The 15,418-nt window shown below is 36.4% G+C and overlaps 1 protein-coding gene across 1 annotated transcript; it reads right to left on the reverse strand.

Moving 5' to 3' along the window:
• Window positions 1-6,469: 6,469 nt before the first annotated feature.
• Window positions 6,470-13,781, reverse strand: LOC148877902 (uncharacterized). The gene is made up of 4 exons (XM_088946242.1): window positions 13,650-13,781; window positions 12,317-12,560; window positions 7,525-8,848; window positions 6,470-6,794 (listed from the first exon to the last, which is right to left on the reverse strand). The coding sequence occupies exons 2-3, from the start codon at window positions 12,446-12,448 to the stop codon at window positions 8,567-8,569; spliced, it is 414 nt and encodes a 137-aa protein (XP_088802368.1). The 5' UTR covers window positions 12,449-12,560; window positions 13,650-13,781; the 3' UTR covers window positions 6,470-6,794; window positions 7,525-8,566.
• Window positions 13,782-15,418: the final 1,637 nt, after the last annotated feature.

Genomic DNA, 15,418 nt, shown 5'->3' on the forward strand with positions numbered 1-15,418 from the left:
AAAGGAAAAGGGGTCAAAAACCTTTTGGGCGAATTCCTTTTGGGAAGAAAATAAGGATAGGCGCAAGAGAGAAGAGAGGAGAAGATTCAAGAATATTCAAGAGAAGAAGAAGCTGATTTCGAATTTGAAGAAGAAGTCATTGAAGGAGATCAATCTAGGTTGTCTTCTTCCTTGATTTCTACACAAGTGGTAATCGAATTCAGCTAGGGCTTCCATGTTGGTTTTCTCCATTAATTCAATATTTCTTGTTGTAATTGAATGATGTTTCATGTAAATTTAGATCTATAATTAGCTCTCTAGGGTTATTCAAATGAATTAGATTCAATTTTGATTTTTTTACTAGAAATTCAATTGTAGAACTATTAGCCGAGCTGCTCTCTTGTAATCTCAGATCTGTAATTTCAGATCATGAACTTGTAAGGTCTAAATTGCTAGTTTGAAATCTCAGATATGTAATTTTAGATCATGAAATTGTAATATTTGAATTGCTTGAGAGAGATTCAAGTAACTTTAACTCAGTTTGGCCGATTTGTTCATTGAAAATCCTAGAGTGCTTGAGAAAGACTCTAAGATTTCAGATTTACTAATCAAGAACCAAATTGAGTGCAAGGTTAGAGATAACTGGCATAATTCGGTCGGTGATCATTCAATTATGAAATGATGCCATAGAATTTCTAGATTTTAATGCATGCATGGGGATTAGATTCTTGCTAGAGATAGAAGAATCATCACTCATGCATAGAATGAACATGCGCTTGAGAGAGGTTGTTCATTGCCTTAGGGTTTCACCAAACCAAGGCTAAATCCTAATCTAATCGAATGACCTAGAGATCTAATTGTTGAATCAATTTTATGCATAGTTAGCTTGTCTTCTCAATTTGCTTGCAAGGTGTTTGATCAAATTTGTTAGAGCTAGTTTTGTAGTTAGGATTTCAGATTTGAAGTAGATTTAAAATTTGGTTAATCAAATAAGAGTTGGTTGATGTATTACTAGTAGTTGCTACATAAGTCCTCGTGGGAATGATACTCTATTCATCACTCTATTACTTGTGCGGCTAGTGTACTTGCTAGTGTAAGCAAATATGCATTAAGATGGCACACCAAAATTGAAGAAATTGGCAATCCATATTTTGAGTTTAACGTGTAGTTCTATGGGTTGTGAAAGGAATTGGAGCACATTTGAGCAAATAAACCTTCTATTCCTTTAATTATTTAGTTTAGGAGATTAAAATTTATGCTAAGTGCATATTATATATGGATTTATATAATTCTTGAATCTTGATTTTTAATGTTTCTAGATACATTAAAAAAGAAGGAATTGTTTGGAACAAAAGTGATTGAATACTTTGGTGTTTATTAAATACAATCGCCAACTTGGGATTCGCCATGAGAAGAGAAAATTTGAGCAAGGGCTTGATCCAATTTGTCTATCAGACATGGAATCAGATGATGAATGGATAACTGAGAAGGAAGACCCTATCCTTTCTGATGATACAACATGGATGGATATGGGAGAGTGTTTTACTGAAGTTGAAGGAGTTGTAGATAAGTGAAGGAAACGTGGTAGGTTTTATTTTGTTATTACTATAATTTATAACTTTATTATTTATTCAAATAATCATAATTTTCTCTACCTTAAGTCCTAGGGATCTACACAGGAGGAGAAGAAAAGGGACTGATGAGGGGTAATTTGGTACGACCTAGTAAGTAAAGGTCACGTGGATGCGATCTGCCAACAGGATGACAGCTCGGCAAGGGGAGCCTAGTCAGCAGTTTGGGAGCCCGGGTGTTCGGGCACCTCGGTACAAAGCCACCTCGGCACCTAAGCCAGTTCGAACTTGAGAATGGTAGAGTCAAACCGGATGTTCCAACTCCTAGAATCTTGCTTAAGTCCATATATGGATCAGTTGAGTTTACATACCATGTGTTCCTGACTTGCAACTATAAAACCTTGCGATTGCTACATATAGATGTCTTCAGTAAGATCTCTATTCAGGAATGCAATTTTGGCATCAATTTTCCAAATCTCATAATCATGGTATGCTTCTACAACTAGTAGGATCCTAATGGATTTAAGCATGGCCACAGGCAAAAAGGTTTCCTCATAATCGATTCCTTCTTTATGAGTGTACCCTTTTGCCAAAAGATGAGCCTTGTAGGTCTCAACCTTACCATCGGGGTGCTTTTTCCTCTTATAAATCTATTTGCAACCAATTGCTTTTACCCCAAGGGGCGGATCTACTAGAGTCCAAACTCCATTGGTCTCCATTGAGTCCATCTCTGCTCTCATGGCATCTACCCATTTCAAGGAATCTATATCCAACATAGCTTCCGTATAAGTCATGGGATCCTCCTCACTGGTCGTTGCTTTGACCAAGTAACTTTCTCAGTCATAGCCGTAACGAATTGGAGGCCTAGAATCCCAGGTAGGTCTCCTAGGCTGGTTATTAACTGGAGCTTGTGGTACATCTCCCACTACCCCTGAGCTCTACTCATCAAGAACAACTTTTTGACAATGATTGTTAAGGATGTAATCCTCTTCCAAGAAATGGACATTTCGACTACAAAACACTTTCTGTTCTCTTGGGTCATAGAACAAGTACCCTATAGAGCCTTTTGGGTAACCTACAAATAGGCAACGACTGGTCTTGGATTCCAATTTGTCAGCACTTTCTCTTTTAACATGTGTTGGACAACCCCAAATCTTCAAGTGTCACACTTGGTTTCTTGCTGGTCCAAAGCTCATAGGGAGTCTTCGGAATGGATTTGGTTGGAACCCGATTCAGCACGTATATTACAGTCTCTAATGCATAACTCCAAAAGGGTGTGGGTAATTCCGAGTGCACGAGAAGTGATCGGACCATATCCAATAAAGTCCGGTTCCTTCTTTCTGATACACCATTTAACTATGGTGTATCAGGAGGAACTAGTTGTGATACTATCCCATTGTCCTTTAAGTGCTGCCTGAATTCATCAGAGAGACTCGCCACATCGATTTGATCGAAGGGTCTTATATTCTCTCCCTAACTGTTCCTCGACTTCTTGTTTGAATTCTTTGAACTTTTCAAAAGATTCAGAATTATGTCTCATTAGGTATACGTAACCATACCAAGAGTAATCGTCGATGAAAGCTATAAAATAAACATGCTGATTAAGTGTCCTAACATCTAGGGGACCACATACATCAGTATGTATAAGGTCAAGTGTGTCTGTCGATCTTTTAGGTTTACTATTAAATGGTCGTTTCTTTATCTTACCCTGAAGGCAAGGTTCACAGGTTGGAAGATCTTGTACAGTTCCAAAGGACCATCCTTTATCAACCTTTTGATGCGATCTATGTTAATGTGACCAAGTCGGTAATGCCACAGGCACGTAGGATTAATTATATCACAGGTTCTTTCATTGGGGTTATTATCTGATGTAGTTTCGGTTATATTTGTTTCCAAAGAATGATGGAGAACATAGAGACCATTCTCAAGCTTCTCAGCGGATTTCTAACCTCCCGGGATCACACCACGTAACGGCAGGCCTTATCCTCTCCCTACCTGAATCGGGTGGTAATGATATTGACTAGTACATTAATCCCCGTCTAAAGAGGAAACAAATCTCATCTACTCAGGGCGAGGATCCTGAAATCATTTTGTGAGACTCACTGCAGTTCAACTATATAAGTGCATCAACCCCTCCAAGGCTCAGGTACCCCCGGTTATTTACACACAAGCTCTCTAGAATTCAAGCTTTCAGCTCGCAATCACAACAAAGATACTAACTTAAGCATCGGAGCGGCCTCCCCGGATCATCCACCCCAGTCTCTCTGATATTTGTTTTGCAGCTTGATCCAGCTCACTACGCAAACAACGTCCAAGCTTCCTTCCAACTAGGAACTTTCAGATCGCGCATCATCAGGGACGATCCAGCCTCAAGATGAAGAAGAATTTGTTTCTTCATCATACGAAAAAGTAGAAGATGAAGACATTCAACTTGTTGATGATGATAATGGGAATAATGATAGAGAGGATGAAGATTGATATATTTGACGGATAAGGCTTATTAGTTCTTAGTTTTTTAGTTGACAACTTGGCAAACGAACTTATACAGATTACAAAAGACTTATAGGGCTATTCTGCTATATATATTTATGCATAGTGGGGCACCTTTTTTGTATATTTTGTGTAGGGAACCTAAATAATATATTGGGTTTTGCTCCAGCTTTTTTGTTGACTAAAATAAAGTCTTGGATACATATTGTCATTGTCATGTAAAGCTCATATTCATTCATAATTCAAGATATTGCTTTTTATTGACACTGGTGTAACTATAAGCCTATCATTACTATATATTTATAAGATGTGTAAAGTCATTTTCTCTAGAGAGATTTAGGTATATTTTAGAGTTTTTAACAGCTTTTGAAAAAATAAGAAAAAATCTTAAGTTTTACGATACGATTTGATTCAAACCCTTTTACAATTTACGATACAATTATGATTTCCAGAACATTGCATCACTGACATATGGCAAGTTTCAAACAATTTCGCTTTACCATATTTGGCATTGAATTACAATTCCCGCCAATGTGCAAATACACCCAATGTTTGGTATTGAGCAAAGCTCGGATCAAATGTTAGACTACCATAAGGAGGATTATTGGGTTAAAGGCATATTTCAGGTATGGAAATTGACAAGATAACAGCAGTTCAATACGTATGTTTTGTCTTAGTGTAGGGATTTATAATCTGAGCAGTACACAATGACCCAAAGCAATGGCATCCCTACATCCCTTTGGATTGGTCTTGTTAAAGACTGCAACACTTCGATGAAGATAGTTTTCAATGAAAGGAGATACATAAGGTGGATCTATTAAATGGCAGGCTGCAATCTTCCTGTGCATGCATGCGTTGCATTTGTTGATGATAGTTCTCAATATGCAATTAAAATTGAGAATTGCTGTTTTGGCAACCCGGGAAACAAACAAGAACTTATGGATTTAGAGGGAAACCCAGAACCTTCAGGATTTAGAGGGGTTTTAAGGAATGAAAAGGGAGAGATACATGCAATGTTTTCAGGACCGATTGGGGAAGGGAATTCCACAACGGCAGATCTGTAGGCAGTGATGCATTGGGTGTAAAAGGCAGGTTAACTTTGGCTGTTGGGGCCCAACAGCATAGGCTGTTGAGACAGTTTCTAGACTGGGCACGTTCTGGGCAGTTCACCTATTCACACCCATGCTTTGGTACTTAGTAAAACAAATTAAGATGTTATTACTAATTTATCCATTCTCATGATAACATGGCATTCTCAGAAATTTTCTCAAAAGCATAGGCTGTTGGGTTTTTCCGTAAAAGCTATATAGTTGGAGGTGGAAAAGTTAATGGTTGAAAGAAATTCAAAATTTGTGATAAGTTGGGTGTTGAAAACAAAGAAAGTTTTGTGGGGATTCAGGAATAAAATAAAAAATTGAAACAGTTCACAAGAAATATCCAGCTGAATATACAGAGGGTACAAAGATCAGGAAAGCATGGCAGATCATCTTGCAAAAGGAGCTTAGTGAGAATTTTTGGGCTACACTGTAAATCTTATGTGGGAAGATTAGAGGGCTGTTTTTAGTTTCAGTAACGGATCATTCTGTTTAGAATGAGTTCTTACGTTGTATGTGTTGATACCATAAGTTTCTAGTTGGAACAGTATTCAGTGACCGGTTCAGCCTCAAGGCAGAAGACAATGAACATCGTCTTCTTTGGAATGATAGTTTTAGCATTTTTAAAAGTTTTAAGTGGCACATGATTACTGACAAACTGTTAGCAATTGAGTCCTATTAGATACATTCTGAAAGTTTGGATACTGTGGAGATACATTTTAAAGTTTAGGGATCAACTTGAGACGACCCTTTAAACCAAGGTTTTTAAAATCGAACTGGACAATAAACCGGTCAGGGATCCAGTTCTTTGTCAAACAATCCAACCATTCAAACCAAACAGATGGCCCATTCTAATAAAAAAAATAACAAACAATCAAAACTGTTGGATGAACGGTTCTTGGCAAAATAACTATTCCAGATTAAAACAGAACCAGTCAACTGACTGGTTTCCGGTCCGGTACGGTTTTGAAAATGAAAACCATGCTTTAAACAATGTTATTTCACTTTTCAGCGACACGACAATGGGGCTCAAAAGAGTCAACAGAACTCATGAACTCAATCACACCCCAGTACGTAATATTCCCCCTCGGTTTATCTAATGGCACGGTGACAACTTATGATTGAGGAGATTGGAATTTTGAGGAGAGTAATGCTTAGCTGGTTCTCAAGAGTCGAGACTCGAGACCAATCTTAAGGAATATTCCCTGGTCCAACATCATAAGCACAACTGCATTAGCTTTTACCAATTTTGATCCCATAAGCATAAGCATTTACCAATCAGTTGGCTCGTAAGGATTGATTAGAAGAAGGGAACAACCAACCACACAAACCAAATATCAAAATAGATTTTACTCGTTTACTAGTAAGATTGGTCCCTTGAAGGTTCCCACTTTCCAGTACGTCACACACACAGACGCTCAATAGAGAGGAAAAGGTTACAAGAGACTATTTCCAAATCAAACCCAATCCGCAAAATAGCAAATAACAGCTTGGTATACATGCACAAGCATTATATATCAGTAAGCTAATAGATATTGTCATTTTTTTCTCTTTTTTTATTGGTAAGCTATAGATTTTTGTCATTGTTGAGTATATGCTACAAGGTTTTGCCTCCATCCTTTTTCATAGTTGATTGATATAGAAGCTACATTTTGAAAATCTGCAATGAAATAAATCCATTAAATAGGAAATGTTAAGAATAGTCCATATGTAACTTGCAAAGCCAACCTTAGCATGAATTAGGAACTAACTGGCAAATATTTGATGAAAAGGAAATTCAAAATCAGGTCTAACCAACTTTAGCATGAATAAGTCAGAGATGATGATTTTACTAAACTGGGCAATCAAGCTTAGAATCAATTTCAAAAGTACCACTGATAACTTCAGTTATTGATAAAAAGAGAGTAGCACTTATAAGCAATATGAAAAAATTTAAGCATTCAGGTTGTCAACATGTTGTGGAGAAACGCCTTTTTTTAAAAAAGGTAAAGTATATTGTATCAAGTATAAAATCTTCTTTTTTGGAAGAAAATTGTATCAGGTATAATATCAAAAGTATACAAGTATTATCCTCTGTTCAAAGAGATTGTGTACGACAATAACAATAATAGCAACAATTATAGCAAATGTTGTATTGTAGCACAATAAGAATAAAAACCTATTCTTTTAGGGGAAATTTGCCAGTGGCATTTCTTCAATGTAAAATGAGCAGAAAATTTTGACTAAGAAAACATTAGTTTCCTTGCCTTGCCATTTACATTCAAAAAATATGGGTGGACAACAAAGTTAATTTTCTATAGAAGGGGTGAAAATAATAGCTGAAACATTACACAGAAAAATTTTACATTCATTTTCCAGAGAAACAAATACAACCATCTGAAGAAACTGACCAGTTCTCTTCAAGTTGGATGATTCTTCACAGGGATAGCCCAGCAAATAGCAGCTCTAACTCTTCATCCTGTGATCGGGTCCTCTGACAAAGAACAGTAGTAGTTAGATATGGAATCAAATGTCCAATTAAAATTTCCAAAAAAAAATTGGATAATCTTTGCATCTAAGCTAATTGCATATTCAAGAATAAACTATATGCAACCTACCAGTCCAAAAATAAGCTCGGTTTGTCAGTCTAGTAATGTGATTGTTGATTCTGCAATTGCTGGGTTCAAGTTGTTTATATTTGGAAGAGGGACAAGGGAAAAGCTGCCAGCCAGCCAAATGTGGACTGAAATACCTAGATCCTTTAATAATGATTAAGTTCACATTTAAATCAAATCCGATTCATTTGATTTGGATCAGACTTGGATTGATTTTAGATATTGACTTTACTTAAAATACAACCTTTTTAATTTAAAAACAATACCTAAATCAATTTTAATGAAAGTATATCTTGGATTTATATGGACATGTTATGCATAGTAATGTTGAAGATTTGATCTTAATAACATCAAACTGGATAGATTCGGATTCAATATGGTTATAATTGGATTTAACATCTGGACCCATATTGGCATATTCTGCTTAATTGATATAATCGGGACGGATCAAGAGTTTGTTTTAATCAAGAAAATGGTTTGATACATTGACAGAAAAAGTTAGACAGTAAGGCCCCATTTGGCATCGCTTCTCAGAATAATTTCTGACAAATCTTGCAATTCTGAGAATGAGAATCACGTTTGGTTTTGCCCGGCCCCCGTTTCTCATTCAAAATGGGATGAAAATACCCCTCCACCAGCTCGATTCATTGGAGTGAAAAAAAATCGTATTCTCTGAATGAGAATTCTCGGTTGAATTCATTCTCATGATGCCCTTCTTTAAAAAACGAACACGTGCGACAAGAGTTGCACGTGATAGTGAGGGTACAATGATACCCCTCCATCCCTCTCCAGCGCTTCAACTCTATCTTAGGTAATATTTCAACCAGTTTTGTTTTCTCTACTTCCTCATACAGCATCTTATTGCAAGTTGCAACAACTCTCTCCATCGTTTTTTATTTTCTTCAGTCTGAGAATCCTTGCAGCCGTTCTTTCTCCACTGGTCATCTCCAGCACCATTGTCACCCTCCCAACTCACAGGTATGGAACTCTTGATCCCAATAAATTTTATTGTTGGTGCATGGGCTGTTATAGATGCATCCACAAAATGATAAATTGATTGTTTCGTTCTCTCTTGATACCAAAAAATTGATTGTTGCTCACTGATGGTGATGCTGTAAGCCTGTAGCTAGAACAGCAATGTAGCAATTAAAAACTTTTTTAGTTGAAGTCCTTGTATTGCTCACAGATGGTGATGCTGTAGCTACGACGGATTGTTGCTCATGGATTATTGCATCATTTTGTCTATCAAAGAATTGATTCAAAGAAATTGGTTACTACCAAACGTGATTCTATTTCTGAGAAACAGGAATTAGATGACTATGCCAAACAGGACTACAGTGATTCTCAGGATGAAAATTCTCAGAATCCATCCTTTTCAGAAAGGATTCTAAGAATGAGATTCTCTGGAGTGATGCCAAATGGGGCTAAATTCCCTCCTTTCTCCAATTTTTATTTCTTGGAAAAATCTCACCCCCCCCCCCCCAAAAGGCTTCCCTCTCCCAGGTGTAAGATGCATCATAAAGGGCAAAATACATTGTATTTTAATCCTTTTAATTTTTATTTTTCATATGAGATAAATCTGAAATTATGGAATATACCAGGTATGTGGTGTATGATGCACTACATGGGGTACAATACATGTCAATACGTCATTGTAATTCTTTAAATTTTAATTTGCTAATATTAAATATTGGATTTCCGCTAGTATATATGTAAAATTCAAATAAGAGGTTGTAACCACAGACTGCTAGTACAGAACAATGATTTTCTCACAGAAATAGGTGAATAATGTGAGGAAAATTTGGAGATTAGAGGTTACCCATAAGAATTGGGGTGTCTTTCTAAAAGGCTTAAATGCAGATGTCCCTATAGTCTCTCGTGTACTATAAGATACATTTCTACAATAACCTATTTTGTGTAAGCATGTATCTGGAAAAGGATGAACTTCAATAAACTAAAGTACATGAAAAGAGCTGTATAAATTCCAAATAAACAATAGTTGGAGAAAACAGGTATTAGATTAAGTTGGTTTTGTGTCAGACATGCACATACCAAATGCTGTGTCAAGTTTCAGATAGTGAAGTTTCCTTGTTACAAGATAATTCAAGTGCAGTGTCACAAATCACAATGTGGTGAGGCAAGGATTAGTCATTTTGGACTCTCTATGTGATGATTAGTCGGTGCCTAGGCATTAACTAGTCAAATAAAAGAGACATTCATAATTCATTGATGTGGTCTTATAAATAAGTTCATATATACTGCAAATATGCAAAAAAATAATATTAAACATTTAGTTTACAGTCTTTATTTTGCAAGCATAAAGAGTTATAGCCTTTGTTTTCCAAAAGAAAGTGCTACTTTGACCATTTCATGTGGCCTTTATTTGTGGTAACCCTATACCAGCACACCACTGATTGAAAAAAAAAAGACTTAAAAGGACTACTCCTCCACTGCCTTCTTTACTTTTATATCTTATTTCAATATTATATACCATCAGAAATGCTTAAAGCAACATCATGTGTATAAAACAAGATATTATTTCAAATACTCAAAGACATACAAACGAACAAATAAATCACTTATATGATTTTATGGAATAACAGCATTGCTGATTCCTTAGAAAAACAAGGGGTGGGGAAGATCAAATATTTTGGGCACAATGGTAAAGGCATAGTGGTTTTCAGAGATAAGATGTTTTAATTCCAAGTGCAATTTGTAAAGTTGTAATTTGCCTGTTTTAATCCCATTAACGAAAGTTACAGTTACTGATCAAGCGACTGCAATCATGACTCATGAGTATTGACCTACTGGTTACAAGTTTAACACTTCTTCTGGTTTGTCAAGGAAATTAATCCAAGCATTAGTGGATATATGTCTATTGGTTTGTTTATTCAATGTTTTATTAGTTTATTTGTCCATTATCTGATGGATTATGTGTAAGTTAATCCTATGCACATATGCTTTTGGTTCATAATATATTTACTTGCCAGTTCTTTGCCACACCCAATTGTGCATGACAAACATTGCAGTATTATTACTTTTTGCCTTTTTTTTTTAATAGAAGGTAAGGTATTTTATTAAATCACATAACAGTACAAAGGAGCCTAGGCCAGTAGAGGCTGCCTAAAGCCACCTCAGAATTACAAATGCATCCAAGACTGAGAACTAAACAACAATCGCATGTTCTGATTTTTAAATTCCTCCATTATCGACACCCAAGACAGTAATTTGCCCACAGCTTTCTGCACCATTTCCTCTGGAGATTTAGCTTTACCCTGAAAATTTTTGTTGTTTCTTTCAATCCAGATAGTCCAAAGCACCGCAGCCAGAATAGTGTTCCAAACCAAGGTCCCTTTCTTGCTGAGACCCTCAATTCTCCAACAATACAGCAGTTCCTTCACAGAATTTGGCATTACCCAACTGACTTCCAAGGCCTGAAGGAAATGCCTCCAAATATAAATCAAAACTGGGCAATGCAAAGAAAGATGCTCAATAGTTTCTGCTAACCCACCACACAAGCCACATGACATGTCCAGAATCTGAATTCCACGTTTCATTAGATTAACTCTGGTTAGACACTAATTTAAAACCATTGTCCAGAGCAGAAACTTCACTTTAGAAGGACTAGTTGTGTTCTAAATTTGCCTAGCCGGAAAGTTCACATGACCTGAACTTATCAACTTGTTGTACATAGACTTTACAGTGAACCAGCCATCAGCCTTCCATTTCCATCTCCAAGCATCCTCCTTGTTCAAGTCAACCCTCTGATTGTAAAGCAAGCCTAGCAGATTCGCATAATCTTCCACTTCCCAATCAAAGAGACTCCTCCTACAAAGCAGATTCCAACTAATAGAATCAGCAGAAGCATTGAAAGTCTCAGCAACCGAGGAATCCTGATTTACAGAAATTGATACAAGAGAGGAAAGGCATCTTCCAGACACACTTCAAAACACCAAGAATCTTTCCAAAATTTAATTCTTTCCCCATTTCCCAATTTATATCCGATTCCTTCCTCAAATTGAGTAGAGATCTTCAAGATACCTGTCCAAATGGAACTTATCCCTCTTGCAATAGGACACTTGGATCTCCAATCACCCCAATCCACTCCATATTTATCCACAATAAGCTTTCTCCACCATGTGTTTCTTTCATTTGCAAATCTCCAAAGCCATTTACACAGGAGGGCAGAGTTGAACTTCTTCAATTTTCTTATTCCCAACCCACCAATTTCCTTAGGAAGATACACTTGGTCCCAGTTTACAATATGAACCTTCTTCTCCTCCTCCCAACCATAAGATTGTTACACCAATATTTTATGGCTTAATCAAATAATTTACCTGTTCTTTGATCATGTTGAACCTTGCCTAGCATCAGTCCTTACTATTTTAGGAAATTGGCCAGCATTCACTTTGTGGACTTTCAACTTGCAAGTATGCAATCCATTATCTCGTTTGACCATATTCTTTCTATGGATCTTGCATTCAGTTCCATGCCAATTTCACAATGAATGAGAGAATACAATTACAGAACCACAAAAAAAAAAAAAAAAACATGTTTTATTAAAAAGTAAAATTCTAAAGCTTCTCACCTGAATTGACATAAGTTGCAACACTTTGTTAAGAACCCTTAAGCGATGCGTTGCATAACTGCTGTTTGCAGGGAGCTGGTTCACTCTTTTCATTTCTGCATGAACTGCTGCCTTTTTCTCTTTGCATCCCATCTGCTTCCACCTATCTGTTGTCTGAGCAGAAACTCTATTTTCCTTGGCAAGATCAAGGGTGCTATTACCCTTGATATCATCTACCGGATCCAGATCCAGTTTGCCAATAACCCTGCCCAACATATATTATCAGACAACCTGATGATCATGAGTCTCTAATATGTGAGAATTTATAAAATCATTGCAGAAAATATGCAACAGAGGCGGGGTCAGGTTTTCCTATATACACTGCACTTGCCAAATGGGTTTCAAGCAAGATGATGAAGACAAGTAGAGAGCTTTTATTGCATGATAACATTTCTCCATTCCTGTCAATTTTTCTTATTAAGGTTCTATTAAAGCTCAAAAGGGTAAGATTCTCTCAACCTTCTCTCTATGGAGAGGAGTATCTGCATTCCCATCCAATTACACTGTTTTTTATCGTTTCTTGACAATAAAGCATCTTTTCAGTGTCTTAAGGACTCACAGCAGAGTGCATCAAGGCGAGACTCAAGTCATTGAAAAATCAACATGCTACGCACTAGAGGTATCACAAATACATTTGGCAGATTGTGAACATGCAGGCATAGTCCCTTATTGAGACGTTGCATGTCACTAGAAGGCAAAATCAGACTGAAACCAAAAATATAATGCGGGTCGATCCAAGGAAGTCAACAAGTTCTTTAACAGAGGAATTCTAACAAGCATTGGAGGGTAGAGATGATCCTTGAAAAAAGGATGATTAATGCCCACATGTTAAAGTAAATTTGGTGATGAATGTGTTCTACAAGCAACCATCAAGAAAGTAAAAAAGAAAAATGTAAGTAGTGTGCACCCTATGTGAGATTTACTTTGGGTACTCGGTTATTCCTTTACTCCTTTCTTTAGTTCTTCAGTTTCAGGCATACCAAACATCAAACACTTAGGGTTTTTCACAAGGTCCCAAGAACAGAGCCTACTTCATGGTGTATTGCCAGCACCGTTATTTAGCATGGGGCATGTTGAGTTTTCGAAGCGTGAATGAATCAATTGCTGAAGGGAACACAGGGAAATTTATGCAATAGCTCTCTAAGATATCAAACGAATATTTTGAGAAATCATCCAGGAAAAACAAGCATCTCGGCTCAAATTCCTCCATCAATTGAAAAATAAAAGTGAAATATCTCCCAAAACATAAACCCTAATAAGCAAACAACGAATGGGGTCGGAAGTCGAGACTTACTTTGATACTTGTCTTCGAAACTTAATGGAGAAGAAACCAGAGAAGAGCCCAAGCTTGAGAAAGGAGAATAAAAAGCCGAGCAGAGTTAGAACGGATGGGCAAAAATCAGTACACAGATACGTGTCGAACACACAGAGGGGTGTCAGACTACGATTGGTTAATTTGCCACCATCTGATTTGTGGACCTTCGTTTCTTTAGAAATACACCTTAGGATAAAATCAAACGGTTGGAATTGTTCAATCCCAGTCCCAGCATATATTTGACCTTTGTAAGATTTGGCCCATGCTCTAATTTCCGGCCCAATAAGATTTGGCCCATGCTGTCAAACGATTCTAATATTCTGACTCCATCTCTCCGCCCAAACAGGATTCAGTGAAAGCAAAGTCCATTCGAACACCCATCATAGCCTTGCAATGGAAATATTTTCCCATGAAATAAAACATAGAAATACGGATATATTCTTGATGTAAGGCTAAACGGACTTTGACTGAAGCCGATCTCATCTTCGCCGTGGACAGTGTATTCAGCAAACTTCATTTTATTACCGTCATTGTCATAGTTGTGGATGGAGCATATATTTTAAACAATTTGCCAAAAACATTCCTCCTCAGGATGGTGGATGGAGAGTACTTCTCAGCCTAATTCAAGAGAGAGACCGAGGAGGGACCCAACGGCCAACGCAATTGACAGATAAGAAGGATATAAATTTTGCACTTGCTTCAGCTTTGTATCAATTTGTTTGTGCATATGACTTGCATTTCTATCTGCTGCAAATTTTGCATCTAACAAATTGATGCAAATTTTGCATCACCCTCCTCCATTCTCTCTCGTATAAAGTTGGGGATCGTATCATCCTGTCTTCTTAAAAAAAAAAAAAAAAAAAAAAAAAAGTCGGAACCACGTGATTTTACTTCCTATATCACTTTTCACAAATAAAAGACAAGGTGAATTTGAAGCGAAAGTAAATCAGAATTTTGCACTTCAGTGCAGTTGTTATTAGTGAAAATGAAATTCACACCACATGAGCCTTGAGAACAATTAATAAACTTATATCACCAAATTAGGGGTGTTGATTATATGGTCTATGGTCTAGACCACCAAATTGAAATTGGTGTTCATTAAGCTCTCACTCTAAACTTTTAATACTCTTTCTCTCTCTCTCTCTCTAAACTCTCAAATAGACAAAGTCGAACTTGCCAATTGACTTTAAGGTCTTAAAAACATATTGTTTTAGTCAATTTTGATGCTTGCATAGCATATTAAGGCCATGTTTGGGAGTACTTATATTAAAAATAAGTGTTTAAAAACAAGTGTTTATTTTAATAAGCACTTATTTGCATTTGGTATCCAACTTTTTCAAGTGTTTATTTAAAAAAATAAGCACTTATTTTTATATTGAGTGTTTGATGGTGTTTTTCTCCAATAAGCACTTAAATAAGCAATTGTGACTCTTTTGTCCTTCATTTTCTTTCAAAATTTCAAAACATCCAATCCAAAGTGAATGAATAAAAGTACTTTGATAGAAGTGCTTTTATAAAAGTGTTTTTGTAAAAAGTGCTTTTGTAAAATCACTTCTATAAAAGTGCTAGCATAAAAGTGTTCTCATAAAAGTGCTTTCATAAAAGTGTTCTCATAAAAGTGATTTTATAAAAGTACTTCCATAAAAGTACTTTTGTAAAAGTGCTTTCGTAAAAATACTTTATTCATAAAAGTGCTTTTACAAAAGTACTTTTACAAAAGTACTTTCATATTGTAAAAATGCTTTCAT

The sequence above is a fragment of the Nelumbo lutea genome, chromosome 1 (genome assembly GCF_056320005.1).
Source record: "Nelumbo lutea isolate HS-2025 chromosome 1, American lotus-T2T, whole genome shotgun sequence".
NCBI classification, from domain to species: Eukaryota; Viridiplantae; Streptophyta; class Magnoliopsida; order Proteales; family Nelumbonaceae; genus Nelumbo; species Nelumbo lutea.